The sequence below is a fragment of the Hypomesus transpacificus genome, unplaced genomic scaffold (assembly GCF_021917145.1).
Source record: "Hypomesus transpacificus isolate Combined female unplaced genomic scaffold, fHypTra1 scaffold_91, whole genome shotgun sequence".
NCBI lineage: Eukaryota > Metazoa > Chordata > Actinopteri > Osmeriformes > Osmeridae > Hypomesus > Hypomesus transpacificus.
The window spans coordinates 439,760-459,769 of NW_025814042.1; the positions used below are offsets into that span (position 1 = coordinate 439,760).

Sequence of the window (20,010 nt, forward strand, 5' to 3'; positions counted from 1 at the left end):
CTGGTTAGGACCAGGCTATGGAAACAGTGCTTTGATTTAAAATAATGTTACAATTTACAAAGTGAATGAATTGTCATGTTTTCCTTAGTAACATAATCCAAGTTTGTGTTTACTGCATGGAAAAGGGAACAGTTGAAAATGATATGGTAAGAGCCTGGTAACATCACAGAAACAAACACAGCTTCCTTTTACAGTACAGTTCAGCTTACTTACTGAGTAAATAGCCATGTGTTACCTGGTATCACTGTTGAACGTATATAACAAGTTCATATTAAGGTTAATGTTGACAAAGTAATATTTGGTTACAAAGGATATGGTAAGAGCCTGGTAACACCATGGAAAGAAACACAGCTTCCTTTTACAGTACAGTTTTAGCTTACTTACTGAGTAAATAGTCCAAACATGCGCAAGAACTTACCCAGTATCCAAGAAAATTTACCATGATAGTAGAGGAAAACTCTTCCCGCGGAGGTTGTTACCAGCCAGGTAAATGAGTATTGCCATCATCGATAAATGTATCTGAAAAGGTATTTTATTGGAAAGTACCATCTTAATTTCTAACTAGACTGTTACCGACATAAACCTTAGGTAACTACAGGGTAATAGTAGAGCTTTTTCTTAGTAATTCTGCTGGAGCTTGGCTGTTTTTACCTACTTAGTAGCAGTAGTATTTACCCATTAACACATTATAATTTTACATTTGTATCTCCTGTAGTTACCAACTTACTCAGTGGTATTTAAATATTAAGTAATATTTGTAAGTTTTCAGGTAAATGCTAAGTTTTGTTTTCTTTCTTTACCTAATTATTACCGGTGAAAATTACCCAGTAATAACTAGCACGTTAGTATTTAGTTAAGTCTATAATAAAATTAATTACCCATTATCTCTGTATTTACCACCTTGGTACCAATCGGTAATACCCAATAATACACAAAACATACCCTTTATTTTCTACGTAAATACCTAGTACTTAAGGGACTATAAAAAGAAGGGTTACCAAAAGTTGTGAAATTTGGCATGTTGAAACTACAGAGCATTAGTAACTACCTTACCAAACATGGGCCACTTTAAACAGAAGGTGGCGCTACAGGCCACCCCCTAATTTTCCCATTTTCAAAGTGAATCCATTTGCATCCCACTTGACCCAAAATTCTGAAATTCATTACTTATCCTTTATTTTTGCACACATGATCTTCAGATCAAGCCTCTTACATGCACATTATTGGGCATGTCAAAATGTCACTTAAAGCATTAAATCTACCCCAAAAGTGATTATGTGTGAGAAAATCCCTCTTCCACAACTTCTTGAAAATATGAATGGGCAGGCTAAGACTAAAATGGGCATGTGCAGCTTCACTTTGAAAGTATATCAAATGATCATTGGAATAAGCTGGTCTTGACTGATTCTGTTCCAGCCCAGCAAAATGGCTAAGATTTTTAATTTTTAATTGGCCTACCGACTTGGTTGACATCTGTTTCTAATGCGTTCCATGTGTTCATCTGAATAATGTATTGGGCTTCAAATGCATCCCTATCATCTGCCATGTAATTGAAAATATTTTGTTTCTCTTCAAAAAAAAAAAAATGTTTACTTGTTTTTATGATGAGCTTAAATGCAGAATCCTCCTAACTCTACTTGTCTATGCATTGAATCAAAACAATGAGTCGCTGTAACGATCCTGGACCCCTTCTGTCTCTATCTCTCTTCAGATATGTGTACGACTACCTGGGAGGGAAGCATGAGAATGTTTTGGATGAGTTCATTGCAACAGTATGCACATTTGGTGTCACCATCATGTGGCTAGGCCCTTGCCAGGTAGTCTTCATCTGGGCTTTCTTCAACTGTTTTGGCCTCAACTTTGAACTTTGGACTGCCAAATTCTTCTCCATGGAACCGTTAGCCTCCCTAGAGGTAAGTCAAAGTTTTGAAAAGGTAAAACAAAAATGGTGTTCTCAGGGTGTGGTTCTCAGGGTGTGGTTGAAGGGGATTGGACCCAATAGCAGGGAGAGGCAAGGCAGGCAAAAACTCAAGTATTTATTCTCAAAAACAGGAACACTGAGAAAATACTCACACAAACCACGACAAAGCGACAAGGACAGTCAAATGGAGCAGACGTATATAACCTTTACACAGGTCAGAGTGATCACACAATGGACAGTGTTGGGAAGGATACTTTCAAAACGTATTTTGTTACAGAATACATTACCAAAAATGTAACTTGTAACGTATTCTGAATACTTGGATTACTTCCACATTTAATTGAATTTTATAGGTGTAGGAATGCGGCCATCAATTCCTGCTTTCTAAACAGGCCTATTCTGGTGTGTGACAACATACCATGTTATCACATCATGGCCTACATAGTTCATACACAGGAGGACTTGGCATGTAAGGAAACACAAGACAGTAACCTAACTGAAGGCAATAAGCAGTAGGCTAAATGTAACTAACTGCACATTGAACTGCATACTACAAAAATCTAACCGCAGTCTAAGCTACCACAAGCTAATTTTAGCTAACGTTAGTTAGCATGTCAAACAGGGCTAGTCAGTCATTCAACTGCTCTGGGGTTAGTAAATCAGCACATAGGATAATGTAAAGTCACACGTCAACTACAACTATAAAATGGCAAGGTAACACTATTTCAGTGACATTTGAAACAATAGTCTCCGGCCTTGTGTCCCAAAGTTCTTTGATGTTGCATCCCTCTCTAAATGAGGTGATCGTAAAGAAAACAGATGGGAATCTCCAAACCAGAATTAATTAAACACTGACAGGACACAGTCTCTTTAGCCAAAGATTCAGAGCAGCAGCATCAATTGACCCCTCTCAAAACTTCTCCCCCAGGTCATAAATACCTTAAGACAATATAAGACGCTTCACCCATTCTCCAGGGTAAACCGCCCCACAGAGCCTTCAGCACCTTACTTAGGCCGAATCCCAATATTCTGTCTTACCTCTACCCCTAACCCTTAGTTTTGCATTCGGGGCACGTTTGGGGAAAAACTATGTCCGAACAGGAGCTGTTCGGACCAATGAAATTGTCAGGGCGGGGTTTATACGATGATGGACAGATGCAGTAACGTAATCAACAACGTCACGAAAGAGCGCTTGGGTTGAATTTGTTTTGAACAAACAAAATATTACGTTGCTCTGATTGGTTGTAGGTCTATCCAATTGAGCAAAGAGGCATTTGTTTTACGAGTTTAGTTGAAACACGCCCCATTGTCACAGCCCAACGGAGAGTTATCAGACTCATATTCTGACTAAAATTATAAGTATGACAACGTCAGGCTACCAATTCCTTGGAATCGTCAGCCAAATTATCTAACGATTCTGCTAACGGTTCTCTGTGGCGTTGCGCATGCGTGAACTTTTATAGTTTATTCAGACTGCATCAAACATGGCAACTATGCAGAAGCGTTCTAAAGTTTGGTTGTATTTCACACGACAAAATGACAACAACGCCACTTGTAACGCGTGTAAAAAGTCTATTTCGTCGAAGAGAGGAAATACAACAAATATGAAGAAGTATTTGAACACACAGCATGGAATGAAGTTACTGGAATGTCATGTGATCGAGTCATGCAAGCAGCGCAGCTAACGTTTGCGTTTCATTTCTACCTATCAAAGGTAGAGCTTAACTCCTCATAAGTGATCACAACCACTTGTCACTGTGTGAAGCAATTTGCCTTTTTTGTGTATAGTCGATCAAGTTATCTTCTGTCCCGTCGTTTGAACCATACATTTTAGCTCCGGCATTCGCCTCCAATTATTGATCACTTCACGTTAATTATTGGAGGGCGTGTGTTGTCAGCAAACGTTCGCGTTGTCGTGTTAACACATTATTAAACTGAGCATATTGATTTGTATTCCATTATTAAACTTTGTATTTTAATTGTTTAACAGAATGGCCGATGTTTGACACTGTCATATTATATGATTTGACCTTGGCTGAAAATTGAAGATTCTATAATTCTATTCTAAGCTAGCGTAGCTAATAGAACTTTAGAAGAAGAGCAACGGAAAAATGTCAATGTGTATGTATGCATACTATATATGGTGTGCAGCATTATAGAAAATTATATTTAAAAAAATTATGTAAACTAGAAAGTGCATTTCCTGCAGAAAATGCGTTGGAATGCTGAAAGCTGAAATGAATTTAAAAAAAAATCTGATATAATTCAGAAATGAGAAAATACCCGCAAGCTGAAATGAATTAAAAAAATCTGTGAGTCACACAAAAGAGGCAGTGTGGAAGCTGAACTGACTAACTAACATCACCAGCTGTTTGAATTAGAGTCAGAGAGAAGCTAGCAATGCAGTAAGTGTGTTCCTTATCTGACAAAGTGACTTGAGTGTCTACTATCTGAAATGCAGGTAGGCCTAGCTAACGTGAAATTAATCCAGTTAATCGCACCTCAGCGATTTCACTATGTTGGCAAGGTTCACACACACTAAGCTAGCTGCATTTGCATAGCTAGCAAACAAACCGATGGAGCAAACATTAGCTAGCACCTATTCCATTTGGCGTCGTCAAAAGATGGAAACTTTGCTATCGTCAATTTAATCCAAGATCAGCACAGATATTGTAGTTCTTCGACTATATTCTACCATTGTCATAATTATCTTAAATGGTCTCGTTGCAAAAGCTAAATCGTCTCTAGGGACTTTGAAGCACCTGTGTGCCGATCTGGAGTAAACTGGCGATAGCAATGATGATGGCAAATACCACACAAACGGAATTGGGGCTCGCTACCTTTGCAAATTCAGCTATTCTGGAAATCCAGCCAATATAAAACCAAAACATGATTAATATTAATATGACAAAAGGTTGCAGTTTGCGTTGTGTAAAGGGTGAACTCATACCGCTGTCAATCCTTGTCAATGCAATCCGTTTCACCTTTCCTAACTGTCTAGCTACCTGGTAGATCGAAGCCTATTCTAGAAGAATGGTAATAAATGATAGAAGCCCATCTCCTACTGTAAATAACTTGCACATTGTGTGAGCATTTCAGGACACCAGAACGCAAAGAAAGAACCCTAGTGGCCTAATCTCAAAGACTAGTTGATAAAATGTTAATAAAAATTATGTGAAATGTGCTAATTGAATGTTTCATAATGATGCCATGGTATTGCTGTTGTGATTAATTGTGTAGTATTGGGTACTGGTAGGTAGGAGGATGGCAAGCACTTTGTGTCTTTTCTAGGAGACAGACTGTGAGTCAGTGAGGGTGGTGAAAGGGAAAGAGCCAGGGAGAGACTTCAGATGACAGTGTCACAGCCATGGCAAGACCGGGGATCAACCTTTTTGCCAGCAGGAAACAGTGGCACAGTACTGTATAGTCACCTCACTGGTGGCATAGAACCATATCAGCCACACCCACAATTTATAGAACCGCAGACTCTTGCCAACAAAGTGTTAACACTTCAAGAGAAATGGTTGCGCGATTTTCCCCGACTTTATGATGGTTCAATTGAGATTATTTTAGATGAGACTGCACCATGCCCATTGTAATTACATAAACAGCACCCATACAGTGTACAGTACATACTGGCCTTTCTTGGTATTGCTGGTTGTAAATACTGTACACCTGCATTCATACTTGACTGATAAGAAAAACTACTCTAACTACATTTGAACAAGTTGAGACAACCCTTCAGTTACTAACCATAAATTATCCAGGAGTATTAATTATGGTTCCTTAATATACATTTAGCATATTACAATGTAGGCTGTATCACAGCAATCATTTTGGTGTCCCCCTCAGAAATTGCTCTTGAGAAAATTTCATAAAATTGTCCCCCCCAAGTTGATAGCAGATTTTCGCCACTGCTACGACCAACACCAAATAAGCTATCTATTGATCCAAAAATTAAGCATGAAGAGTGAAAATTGTTGCAATGCTGGCAAACTAGAAATACTTTTTGAAACTGATTTCGAAGCTCTAAGCGTTTCAGTCAGCGCCCTAGGCTCTCCACATACACACCCATGTAAATCTCAGAAACAATATTGAAAAAAGTTCACTAGATATCAAAAAGCTGAATACAAAAAAAAATAGTTTAGGTTTTTGTCAACATGTTAAAGTTTAAATGGTGGCTGTAGCTAAAATATTGAGGAAGAAGAAGGATTTGAAAGTTGAAGAAGTTTAAGAGGATTGAGAGGATTTGAGAAATCAATATTGATTTATATTAATTCAAACATAAGAGGTAGAAAGCTGAAAAGTCACAGCAGTCATAGCCTGAAACTGCTGAATTTTTTGAAAGTTGAACGGTTTTAATAGCTGAAGATTTGCAGGCGCTGAAGGGTGTCACGGAAGAAATAGAAGAAGTTGAATAAAGATTCAAGGAACAATACTTGGAATGCTGAAGCAGTATTCCAACAATAAACCCATTTGTGCTCTTTTTTCCCCCCCCTGCCCAATAAGAATCGATAACAGAATCAATAATCAATTAAATTGATAAGCAGAAATTGATAAAATCTTATCTCATCCCTAATCCGCACACAAACTATCAAAATGATTTTAGATTTCCGAAACGGTTTGATCGGTACAGGCATGTCTTCCCGAGAATTGGCACACATCATCGTCACAGCAACCGTCACTATAAATTTCGAAGGGATTTTTGATTTTCAAAACCGTTTGTCCGCTACAGCCAATCAAAATCGGCAGCAAAGACACCTACAGGAAGTTGGCTCATATCTTAGGAAATCCATGAGAAATCAACACCAAACTTTGAATGATGACTCTGAACTATCTCCTGAGGATGTCCAAACTATTTGGTGTCATGTGATCACTGGGCGTGGCCACAGGAAGCAAAAATGTGTTTTAGCCAATAACTGTTGAATACTTTTATTAAGTGATTCCTTTGTCTCATGATATCTTGGGACATCCCTTGTGTGATACATGAAAACTTGAGATAATAGCCGAATTGATGCGGCTGCCATTTTGAATGAATTGAAAAACTTTTTTTCTTTACTCCTCCTACGTTGTCCAATCTTCACCAAATCTGGCAGAGAGTATCGTCAGACCAAGCCTCACAAAGGCCTTCACATGATTTTTTGATTTTAAGAAACGTTTGCCCGGTACAGGCAATCAAAATGTGCCGTTAAGACAGCAAACAGGAAGTTGGGTCGTATCTCAGCAAATCTTTGATGGATTCACACCGAACTTGCTGCGTTTACTCGTTACCCTCTTCTGAGGATGTCTCAAATGTGTTATGGGTCACTTGACTGCTTGGCCACCTCATTGCTGCTTGTAGCTATATTTCTGATGCTTTTCTGTATATCTAATTTGGTGATTAGGTTGTAGCATGACTGGTAGTCAGGAGTGCAGCTTATGGAGAAGGACTTTGGTCTGAGGAGGGACCCGAACAGATGCTTGGTTTTCTTAATTTTTCAATTCCCTTTCAGATGGCCATGTCGGAGGCCATGTCTCGTCGAATCAGAGCTATTTTCAACACATTCAACTTTTGGACAATTGTGCTGTATAATGTCTTGGCCCTAAACAGCCTGGACTTTGCCAAGTTAGTGGCCAAGAGATTGCTGCTCAAAGGTGATCAGTTATTATACAAAATGGTAGACCATTAAGGGAATATTTGATTACTAAATATTAGTTACTAAAGCTCCACTGTACAATGTGAAAAAAGGATAACTAGAAGCTGTTATTTTACAACAGTGTTGAGTCTGAAATGACATGCTCTGATCTTTCCAGGTTTCCCTATAACCACCATCTTGGTGATGTTTTTGACGTACTGCTTGGTGCAGCTAATAAAGGAGAGAGAGAGGAAACAGGCCCTGATTGATGATCCTGATCCCTCCCCTCCTCCTGCACCAGCACCTCCTCCTACCCTTTCTACCACTACAACAACAACCACAACCATAGCAGCCCAGCCAGTGATGGAGCCCGAAAAGGAGAAAGCAGAGTAGGCAAAACTGTATTTGAGTCCTTGTTTCAAAATCTGATTACATCAATTGTGTATGTCAAGGTGTTGATACAGTGCACTGTGAAGATCCCTTATTTGCATGGCTCACCAAACAACTGTTGTCATGAATACAGATTAAATACAATGTTTGTTAGTGATGTTTGTTTTGTTTCTGTATTACGTAAAGGTGCTTTTACACAAACCGAAGATGTCCTAAGATTCAAAACTTTTGGTAGGAATCAAATGTATTGCAATAGAAAAAACATTCAAGGAGTGTTTGCTGTACACTTCTGTTCAATATAAAATATGACAGCACCTACAAATACAGTGTAAGATATACAATTTGCTGAATAATGTGTGTCATTGTCCTTGTATTTAAACAACCCCTAAATCAAATAATAGAAAATATTTCTTTCTTTTTCTAAACATCAAATAATATATTGTATAGACCCATCTTTTTACATCAGATGATGAGCAAGATTGTCTTTAAGCAAATGTGTCTTTGAATCAATGTGAGTATCTTTACTTCCCTATGACAGCCTTGTTGTCATTAAGAGTTATTTGATGTCACTTTGAAAATATATTACGTTACTGGAATGCATCCCAATTCTTCCTATTCTATAATTTATCCACACAGACCAACTGTTCTTGGGAATGGTATTTGTGTGCCATGTTTTTCCAGGGGCCAGTTCTTCATACGTCGCTAACTCAGTTAGCTGGATTTGATTGTTGACGATTTGTCATAATCTTGGATTGTTTGGTTCTTCGAAGCTCATTCTGAGGGCTATTGCACGAAACCAGGATAAGGGATTAAGTCGGGAAATTCAAGTTATCCTGGATGAATTTAGCTTTGAGTTGGTTGCACGAAAGCAGGTTGAATTAAACCCAGTCAAGTCACCATGGAGATTCTGGAGTCTCGTGTTAAATCAGCTGCCGCTCATATCCGAAATAAACTTTTTAACAGTTATTTCGCTGTCTTCTGAATGTGTTCTTATGTATTTTTTATTAACATGCATTACTTGTCACTATTGCTGTCAAGAGTTTAATTTAAACCCTACTATTGCAGTTGTTTAGAAATGGTTGATGAAGTGGCAACTGTGATTTCAATGAAGTCAGTAATGAAGGCGATATAGCCTACACCGCTCAAAAAAATTAAGGGAAGACTAAATGAACACATCCTAGATCTGAATAAATAAAATCTAATAAAATACTTCTTGTTTGATTCCATTGATAATTGATCATTTTTGTGTGATTTTGTTGTCATCACATTCAACTATGTAAAGAAAATGTAGCCTATTTAATGAGATGATTTCATTAATTCAGATTTAGGATGTGTTAGTGTTCCCTTTATTTTTTTGAGCAGTATATAAAGTCCCATTCACCTGTGTTTCTTACTGCAACATGGCATGCCCATTTCTGAACTAAGTTTTGGATGAAGAAGCATTGATATTGAGACGTGGTTTCAGACGAGAGGTTAATACATTGTTTTACAGATATGCATAAGTGTGGGTTGAAGTCACGTATTTTTCACGAGTTTCTTTATTCACAAGTTTCTTTATCTCCAGATACAGTTTCCTCAGTGTTTTCTTCTTGATTTCAATACCAAGGTCTAGATCCTGGAGACCTTTACTGACAGCAATCTGTGCATCTGCCAGCTCAATTAGCTTTTTCAGATGTTGAGTAGAGACATCTGACAGTTTGTGAATTCTATAAACCACCCATTGATTAGCACAGCAGGAATTGTGCATGATTTTGATTTCCTTTAGCCCATACTTACTATGTTGCCAGGCTGGCTGTCAGGCTGTAGCCTACTGCGTCTGGATCCTGTTACAAATATATATTATGAGTGCTATATAACTGACTTTTATTGTATAAATTGTTGTGTGGTTTGAGTTGTATATTCTCATGTGATGCCTTCTTGCTGCATACAAATTGCCCTTCTGGAGCAAGGAATAAACTGATCTGAAATGACTTCTCATCCATTATGGGCTAAATATGCATTTCCATGCGATTTACATGATACCTCAGGCCTTCTGGAGTACAGTGACACAGTCTCCTCATCATCAGCTGCAGAAGCCCCTTCCTATACTGCAGAAGTTCTTTCCCCCTGCCATATTGAATATAATTTGTGTTGACAGGATGTACCAAGCCATGTGCTTTTAATGAATAATACTCACTGGATCTTTGTCTGGTGGCAGGAAAGTAACTGTGTTTTAAACCAAGGAAGGCCTGTGATGGAAGGGATTCAAGGTGGGACAGCTTCTGACCACCTGCAAAAACTGCCCTCTTCATACAAGGTACTTGCAGGCCTTGTGTGTCCAGCGACACAGTTACTCTCCTGCCACCAGACTGTAGCAGAATATGTAGCAGGCATCTTGTAAGTAATTTCTACATACCATTTACAAACTGTTAAGGCACTTACCAGCCTGCAAAATGTATTTATATTTTATCTTGACTTGTTGCCAGGATCTTTTTTATCCAGTCATGTTTGTTCTGTATGAACATTAATTGTAGAAATACATTTAGAATCAGACACCGCTTACAGAGATTTGTGTATGGTTGTAAAACATATTCTTACATTGTGAATAAGGGTTTGAAATTAGGCCTAGTCTTTAGGGGAAATTTCCCAAGGAAAATTAATTCCTTCTGCTCACTTTTAAAGCAAAGTGGGATAAATAATAATAAATTGTATTTACATAGTGCTTTACATGGTAGGCTACTCAAAGACACTTTACAGTAAAACCAGCACATTTAGCACATAAACACATATACAGCAATACAACCAATACATAAAACAAGCATATTAAAAGCAATTACAGTGTACAACTTTCTTAGTAAGTAGATATTTTTCAATCATTATGCTTTCAGTCGGTCCGCGATTGTCTACCAGGCTTTTCTCTCTGTCTAATAACAGCAGCCGTATTTCCTTTTTTACATTTTACATGCTTCACTGTGCTTCAATTTCCGTAATTAGTTGCTGCTAATATCGGGTGAAAAATATGCTGCACGCGTCTTCTCCATTTCTGCATCAGTCAATCTGTGATCGATACCATGGTCTATTTAAGAAATCCGTGAAGGTGCACTTATCCCAACTATGTACATCTGGATTGACATAGCTTCACCTTCTCATCCTGGTTTGGCAAACGTGCAACCGAATAAGCCGCGATGAGCGGATCACACTAAGTCCAGCTGCGCTTTTTCAGTTATCTTGGATTTCTTTATTCTACTTTTGTGCAACAGCCCCTGGGTTTCTCAAGCCAGGTGGCTCATTAGACCAGGGGCTCATCTCCTGTTTCCAAAATGTATCACAAACTGTTTGAGAAAGCTGGACTACTATGATAATTGGTGATGATAATAAATTATTCTTCCGCATTAGCTAAGGGATGCTTTGCGTTTAGGTGGTATTTGAGACTGGAAGAATTCCTACTGTAAACCAATACCGCATAGCACAAGTTGCAAACAACCTTAGTCTTGTCGAGGTTTCCATTGGGAACATTCTTAAAAATAAATTTTCCCTGAAGCAAACCAGGGGCCCGTTTGTCTTAAGGGTTGGAGCTAAGTTAATCAATAGTCCCTTTAGTACGGTGGCCGAGAGGTGCAAACCAACATTACAAAATCTGAAACCCTTTTACAAAGCTTGAGACAAATTTACATTTTGGAAAACATTTTTACATATCATAAAACTAAATTACATTACCAAAACACATTAACAAGTCCCGAAACAAATTTACATTTCAGAAAACAAATTAACTAGACGCAAAACACTTTTCAAGTCCCGAAACAAATTTACAAGTGGCGAAACAAATTTACAAACGACATTAGCCGGAAAGGGAATGTACCAATTCCAAAGTTGACGCGGAAGTGATAACGGAAGCGCTCAATTTGAGTTGATGGCGGTTGATGGAGTTCATGGTGACCCAAAATGGACAGCGATAGAGTGGTGTTTTGCCCGTTTTGTGGCAAACATATGAGCCAATTAACAAGATTTTGTTTTTCGTGTGGTCGGTCTTTGGAGTTTTTAAATTGCGCAGACCAGAGTGAAGGACCAGATGTGTTGCAGCAGTGCATACCATATTTTAATGAGGGACACTCGCTACGCTGTAAGTACGTACGTAATCGTGGACATGATGTCATGTTTACACGGTGTGCACATCAGCTTGAGGTCTCTGAAAAGCAAACTGAATGATGCTGGGTTATATCGCAGAAAGGATTTCTCCTCTACAAACGTCATAATTAGGGCAATACGACTGGAACTTCGTGGACCTGGACAGCTGTTTGGCTACCGCATGATGTGGCAGGTGCTCAAACAAAAGTATAATCTGCGAGTGAAGAGCATGTAATGAATTTGCTCCGGGAGCTCAATCCTCGAGGGTGCGAGAGGAGAGCACGCAGAAGGTTTATAAGGAGAACCTACCACTCCATGGGACCGAACTATATTTGGCACGCGGATGGTTATGATAAACTCAAGCCATTCGGTTTGGCTCTTTCAGGGTGTATCGATGGATTTTCGCGTAAAGTACTGTGGCTTGTATGTGGATCAACAAATAATGATCCAACTGTGATCGCTCACTATTTCCTGTCATCCCCATGAGACTGAGGACTGATTGCGGCACGGAAAACGGGACCATGGCCGCAATTCAGTGCACCCTACGCCACCACCACAATGACTACTACTCTGGAGCGTCCAGCCACATGTATGGCTCATCCACAAGCAACCAGAGGATTGAGTCATGGTGGTCCATATTCAGAAAGGGAAGGTAAGTGGCCATCATAAAGTCATTTAATTATGTGTAACCTTCATTCATTCAAACGTATATGCTTAAAACTATAACTTTATTATTTATCGATTTCTATAGGAAATGTTCTTCAGAAGTACTTGGATGAGTGTGTGAGACTGTGGAACAGTCACAGGATTCGCCCCTCCAGAACAGCATCATGTCCAGGAGGATTGCCCAATGAGCTCTACTACTTACCACACAGGTAATACTTTGGTGATAGATGGTATTTGTTTTGCTTTTATCTTAAATTTAAATACTTTTAATTATATATTCTGTTTAACATAGGTTTGGCTCCAGAAATTGTGGATTTCAAATTGAGCAGGCTGAACTGGATGCCTTTCCTGAGGCTCACCTGACAAGAGCTCCATGTGGGGACCCAAACATTCAGGAGTACTTGGACTTAGCCATGGAGCACAATCATTTACAGAAGCCAGAGTACTGGCAGTCTTCAACTGAACTGTATCTGAGATTAAAATAAATTGCTCAGCTATGAATTGATTGATTGGGAGATTTATTGCAATGGTGGTGGAACATGTACACAGTGTCTTAATGTGTCACCCACAGCTTCAATATTTCAAAGTGGGAATACAAATAATGGGTCATGGATTACAATCTAAAACAATTGTCAAAATGCTAACTGAGAATGCTCACAAACCCTTACATTATAAAAGCCTCTTTAACAAATGCAACTATAACATAACAGCAACAAAGAAACAACATTTTTAGAGTCAGAGCTCTAGGGGTTATCCAGTCATATGGCTTAGACAGCCAAATCCTGGACTATTTTGAATTCCAAAGTCCATTTGTGATTTAAACACACTATATGTGTCCAGGAGTGGTAATTTCAACAAGTTTGAACATGTATTTGCCATTGGGAATGGGGAGTCATCCAGGAACTCTATTTGTGGCAATGGTTGCAAGCCAGATGGGGGAAGTGATGTCAGCCCAGTTGCAAACATCAAAACGTCCTCCACAGACACAGCAGCCGCGCCTTCTGCAAAGAAATAAATGTTCAGATATACCATGGTAATGTGGTTTTCTAATTAGTTACAAAAAACCTTACAAACCTTCACAGTCAAGGAGATAGTCTGCCCAGTAGGTCACGGTTTGACTTTCTTTTAGTCTCCTATTACTCCCTGAAGGGCTGAGGTCAGGTTTGAAGAGTTTTTCAAGCTCAAAGCCAGTGAGTCGCTTTTCAAAGTGGCACAGGACAGGGGTGAGCAAAGTAGGGTGTTGCTGTAGTGTAGTCAGAAACTGAAGGGCTGAAAGACCATCTTTGAATCTACAAAGTGAACACAAACACTGTTTCACTGCTGTGTAGTGCCAACTGCATTTAAATGATCTAAAGAAAACTTTTAGAGGTTCTCTTCAGACAATTACTATCCACCTAAAAAAAATTGGGGAAACATTTGGGGAAAATGGTTGTGTGATAACATTCTTTTGATTTGCACATGGAAAGGTGTTACAAACTACAAAAAAATCACACGGAGGAATGACACAGAGGGCAGGTTGGCAGGGAATGGAGAGACAGACATCACATAGTGTATTACAACTGAAAGCCTAAGGCAAAACATTTGTCACAGTGGCTAACTAATAACAGATACACATGCCATGACGCATTTTAAACAAAAATGTCATACATAAACATAAAAGAAAATCACCATCATAATTCAAAATATTATCTTACCTGTCAATTACAGATGAGTTGCGGTCAATAATATACCACTGGAGGTAGTCTGCCACGATTTCTTTTCTTCCACAGCAGCAACATGTCTCAGACAGCCTGCTGTCTGTAACATTGTGCTGTGTCTCATGATACATTCTTGCAGAGCATCCAATGAAGCAGCATTCTTAATCTTAAAGACAAAGAGGCATAAACACCCCAGTAAATAACTATGTACTATCCTTGCCTATTTTTATTCTGTGACATACATAGCATGCAGTAACCCTACCCTATCAAAAACTAATACATTCTGCAAATTCTGTTTATGCGATATAGGAAGTAAACATTGTCTTAAAACAGTGCAGGAACTATGTCAAACTCTGTCCTACCACATTGTAGATTTATGCTATTCTCACCTCTCGCAAAGCTTTCCCTATTTCTTCATCAGTTATTAAATTAACTGTTGGTTTGAATGAAGGCTGGCCGGCAAGATAATGTACAAGATCTTCTGACAGGAAATGGGGTCCTGGACCTCCATGTACAACTGACACTGCGATCATCTTTCCTGCCATTAAGTATTCATCCTCCCTAACAGCTATGAATGAATTCATATTGCAAAATGAAAACATACAATACAATATATACTTTAAGATATTGAGGAAAAAAGCATATGCTGTATCATCTATTTGTTTAATGATCATTAACCAACCATTAGTATAGCACACTTCTAACCCTATGCATACCATTTGCATTGTAGACCAAGAACCGATGTCCTTCTGGTCCATCAAAAATGTGCCGGTCTTTCAGGTGTTTCATTAGCAGAGATAAAAATTCTCGTCTTGGACCACCAGTGTCAATTCCCTCCTCAAAAATACCAGCATCATCAGTAAATCTGACCAGCAGGTCACAGGTTTCAGAATATGTTGTACGCTTGAAACCTCTGACGGCTCCATCCCAAACATTAGCCCTTGAGATGTTGAACCTGCTGACTCTTGTGATCAATAGGAAGCGACAGGTTTGGTACAATGTCAGGTAGTGTAATGTCCATCTCCTCCCTGTAATAACAAAAAGTGATTTAATTAATGGATATCCCAGACAGTGCACACTTTTACAACAGTTATGTAAATACCGGAATGCCACACTCAAAAGCTAATCTTACACTGCCGTGTGTTGGAAATTCTCCACATTGACTGCAACCAGCTCCTCATCCTCTTCCTCAACACCTGGTGCATACAGGTCCGTGTATTTACTGTTGGGAAATTACAATTTCCATGTTAAAACATCTTACAAACACACATTTTTTCCCCATGAATTAAATTGAAAGTATGTGAGTCACTATCCTTTTTTAAATTTATTTTTCACCTGTAGCAAGTCTTGTCTGGATTTGTTTCAGATGGATCCATATCCTCAGCATTAGATATTACTATCTGAAAAACAAATTAAAATGTCTGAAGCATTACATTACATTTAGCAGACGCCTTTGTCCAAAGTGACGTACAAGGGAGAAACAACAAGTCTTAAGAAACGTCAGGCTGCCACAGTCTGCCCTATTACCTGTCCAGGCCGAATTGTTGCTGAATGTCCCGGTCCATCTCTAAAACATGATACAAATAATACAATTACTACATTAATTATTACTGTTCTTCAGGCCTACAATAGTCATCTAAGAATGTAAACGAACACAGGCAAGATTCCTATTGTTTGATTACCACTAGAAAGGATACAAAATGTTTGACTCTGTGACAAAGGCTAGATGTCAAAATGTACCTACCTTTCATCTTTAGGTTTGAGTTTGGGAGTACTTCGGTTTTGTGGTTCAAAAACCTGAGAGGAAACGCATTAATTTATCAACAATAGCTTCGATAACTGTTCCCTTACCCCATACAGTATATATATATATATATATATATATATATATATATATATATATATATATATATATATATATATATAATGGTGAAAGGTTGTCAGTATTGTCATAGATAAATCAATAAATGCATTCATAAATATTAAAATAAATAAATAATTGATGTACCACTGTGTCAGCTCGATTGAATTCAGCTGTGCTCCTTGATGCGATGACAATTTCAGAATCAGAGTCTGAAGTATTATCCACTGCTGTAAAAACAAACAAACAGATCATATAGATAATGCAGATGCATCCTTCAGTAGAGTATCTAAAATATGTAAAAATGTTGAATCCTGAGATCCACTAACCTTCTCCTTTAAAATGTGTTTCTAGGCAAATGAAAAATGTGATCCTGGAATATGGCCTTCCTAGTTCCTTTTTATATTCTGCCAATTTGAATGGCCTTTCTGATCCAGGCACATGGACCACCTCTGAGCAGTCTGGATACAAAAGGATGTACGGTCCTTCTGGCATGTCCTTGTTAAATGTTTTCATTTTCTGGACAGCTTGTTTCAGTACATCAGGAGCTGCTACCTCTGGGTCTACAAATAACGGGAGTGTTTTCCCTCTTAGAGGTTTTAAATCAGTTCCATTTGGCACCATCAATCCAATGTTTATCTAATAAAATGACAAAGATGTATTAATCATAGGTAAAATAAAAGACTATACATACATCTGTGTTTCCCATCAATTATGGAGAATATGGTGTCCCTCCATGGTCTAATTGGTGCCACCACAGATTCATAGTGAGCCGAACATGTCAATATGCTGCACTCTCCAATTCGTTACAGTGTTTGCCCAATTGCTTTAGCAAAGCATCTCGCCCTGCACGAGAGCTTCTGTTATTCTGCCTAAATCTACGCAAAGATACCCTCTTCAAAGATGTTAGTTTTTCTTTTTAACTTAATTCAATCTGTACAATAAATCTACTATTATACAGATCCATTTAAGAGTCACCTCGAGTCAGACAGTCAAGTTATAAGCTAACAGTCAGTACAATTTACCTGGACGTGTTTTCGTTCTTTAGCCCGATGTCTTCCTCTCGGCCCGTAGTTAAAAGACTGACGCTCTTTGGACTTTGAACTTTTGTACTCCATGAACTGTTTGTATGATGTGCAAGGTTTTTCTGCTGAAATTAGCAAACTCAGTTTCAAAATAGAAAGTTAACGGCCACTAACCAATTGAGCTATCACTTTCATTCAGGTACTGTAGCGAGCGTTATGCTGCACTTACTTTGTTTAGCATTATCCGGCTGTTGAGATGTCCCCTGTGTGTTTGGTCCTTCTGTCTTGTCTGCGCCATTTAAAAACTCCAAAGACCGACCACACGAAAAACAAAGTCTTGTTAATTGGCTCATATGTTTGCCACAAAACGGGCAAAACACCACTCTATCGCTGTCCATTTTGGGTCACCATGAACTCCATCAACCGCCATCAACTCAAATTGAGCGCTTCCGTTATCACTTCCGCGTCAACTTTGGAATTGGTACATTCCCTTTCCGGCTAATGTCGTTTGTAAATTTGTTTCGCCACTTGTAAATTTGTTTCGGGACTTGTTAATGTGTTTTGGTAATGTAATTTTGTTTTATGATATGTAAAAATGTTTTCCAAAATGTAAATTTGTCTCAAGCTTTGTAAAAGGGTTTCAGATTTTGTAATGTTGGTTTGCACCTCTCGGCCACCGTACTTTAGCCCGTTAACAGGAGCGAACTAATTTAGAACCGCAAATATCGGTTCGTCGACGGCTGATCCGCATCCAAATCATGTGGTTAATTTCAATCCGGCTAAACTCATCAGGGCACGTGCACGTCATACTTCAGAAGGTAGGAAAGGTCGATCACCAAAAACCGTGATTTTCTAACGGCATGATGGCGGAAAAGACGAAAGAGAGAGCGGTGATATTTTCGCCAATCCGAGCAAACCATTTTAATGAGTCTCTACGAAGACGATAAGCATATTATCGTGGCTAAGTAAAACACTGCCACAGCTGCCATAGCGCATGACAGGCAGCTCGGCAAAAAATTGCCGATAAGCTAAATGCGTATTTTGGTAAAATGTATAGGCTCATTTTAAGTGCCTTATTACCCCAATAAATCAGATCACATTTCTTTAAATGTGTCTGCTGACAGTAGGCTTAATGGAAATTTATCATCGATTGAGATCTTGCTAGAGAAAATATTGATATCAACTCTTTCAGAATAAGTATAAAAACAAGGCCAAAGAGTATCTAATTGATACGAATTCATAGACACTTATGAGGATATATGTAGGCTTACTGAAAGCGCTGATATCATGTACTATAAATATGTATGCATGTAGGCCTATGTGTTAATCCCTCTTTGATTGCATTGACTGGGACATGGCCAGAGAATATGATGAATTGATTCATCAGCTGGTTAAGCGCCAATAGCCTACATTTTTCTTACAGCAACGCATGCAGTGGCTTTGCCAATGTTTTCTGCATCGCCTATACTGTATAAAAATGTACCTGACGCAAAAAACCTCAAGGCTATGCATAGAATCTGAAGCACAGTACAAGTTTCAAGTAGCTTTATTGTCAATTTTTATTGTCAAGACATAAAAAGGAATCGATAAGATGTTTCCCACTCTACCACAGTGAAACCTAAAAAGCACAGGCACAACAGATAAGACAAGATACGCCAATCGACGCACTAACCAAAAATACAGGCGGTGGTCAGCCCAGGTCTTCCCTAGTGTGCCTAGACAAGGTTAAATCTACGGGTAATGTATGCCGACAGTCGTCTTGCCTAAGCTCTCTCAAGGCTTTGTGTAGACCACAAAACAAAACATACAGCAACATGAAAACAGAGAGCGCAGCACACTAGTAACAGATGAGCTCTACTCTACAAACCACAGCAAATAGCATGCCAACAGAAAGACGTGGAGGCTTTTGTAGGGTGGTGGTTGAACCCAGCTGCAGGGGCGGGGTAGCTAGAGCGGGGGGGGGGGGAGTTAGAGCTCCAATCAGAGGGGGGATCCATGTCTTAAAATGGAAACACACACAGACAAAGCAACAACACAACACTGGGGAACGTAACAACAGTGTAGTATTTGGACATGTTCCATCCGGCCATTCTCTGGGTTCAGATGATATGGTTGCAGGTACCAGAAATGGAGAAACAACAACTATTTGGTGGTTGAATGAGCAGAGAGGTGAGTGCAGTGAAGATAAATCAGCTGCTACATCCAACCTGTGGAGCAGCAAGGCCTCTCATCTCTCTCACACATATGTTAAGACAATATGTGTTTGTGTTTCCACTCCTCTCGGTGTCTCCTCTCTTCAGGGGCCTGTACTACGAATCAAGATCAACATGCTCTGGATTACTTTCAGTTACCCGGCTACGCGAAGCCTAACAATCGCAATCACGATAAGTGGTATCACGACGGCGGTTATCATCTCTCTAACTCAACCCAGATCTTTCCAATCTATAGACGTGCGCGTTCACATAAAAGGGCGGTGTTTGCACCGTATGTTCAATCGCAAACATGGACAGAACAAGAGCCGCATATTTTACTCAGGAGGAGCAAATGATAATCATGGAAACTTATCAAACCTATAAACACATTATTCTGGCAAAGAGTAACACCGGCGCTGCTGCCAAGTCAAGAAAAGAAAGCTGGCAGAAAATTGCCGACGCTGTTAATGCGTACGTTACATGACTTATTGATATCACTGGCCCAGGCACAAGATCTTAATTAATTACACTTGTGCGTT

The 20,010-nt window shown here is 39.0% G+C and overlaps 2 protein-coding genes across 5 annotated transcripts in view; one reads left to right on the forward strand and one right to left on the reverse strand.

The window, feature by feature from the left end:
* The window catches only part of LOC124466321 (protein-cysteine N-palmitoyltransferase HHAT-like protein), a 68,972-nt gene extending 60,080 nt beyond the window's left edge, over positions 1–8,892 (forward strand). For all 4 annotated transcript variants that reach the window (XM_047018132.1, XM_047018129.1, XM_047018131.1 and 1 more), the window contains 3 exons: positions 1,712–1,913; positions 7,414–7,555; positions 7,715–8,892. In XM_047018132.1, coding sequence (XP_046874088.1) covers positions 1,712–1,913; positions 7,414–7,555; positions 7,715–7,929 — 559 coding nt within the window. In that variant the 3' untranslated portion in view covers positions 7,930–8,892. The remainder of the gene's footprint in view (positions 1–1,711; positions 1,914–7,413; positions 7,556–7,714) is intronic.
* A 4,870-nt stretch (positions 8,893–13,762) lies between these two features.
* Positions 13,763–17,736, reverse strand: LOC124466328 (G2/M phase-specific E3 ubiquitin-protein ligase-like). Its single transcript, XM_047018143.1, is given in 11 exon segments — positions 13,763–13,985; positions 14,391–14,448; positions 14,451–14,559; positions 14,783–14,961; positions 15,110–15,360; positions 15,362–15,421; positions 16,138–16,190; positions 16,402–16,484; positions 16,584–16,893; positions 17,280–17,404; positions 17,509–17,736. Coding segments are annotated over 11 exon segments (1,620 nt in total). The 5' UTR covers positions 17,678–17,736.
* Between the last annotated feature and the right edge of the window lie 2,274 nt (positions 17,737–20,010).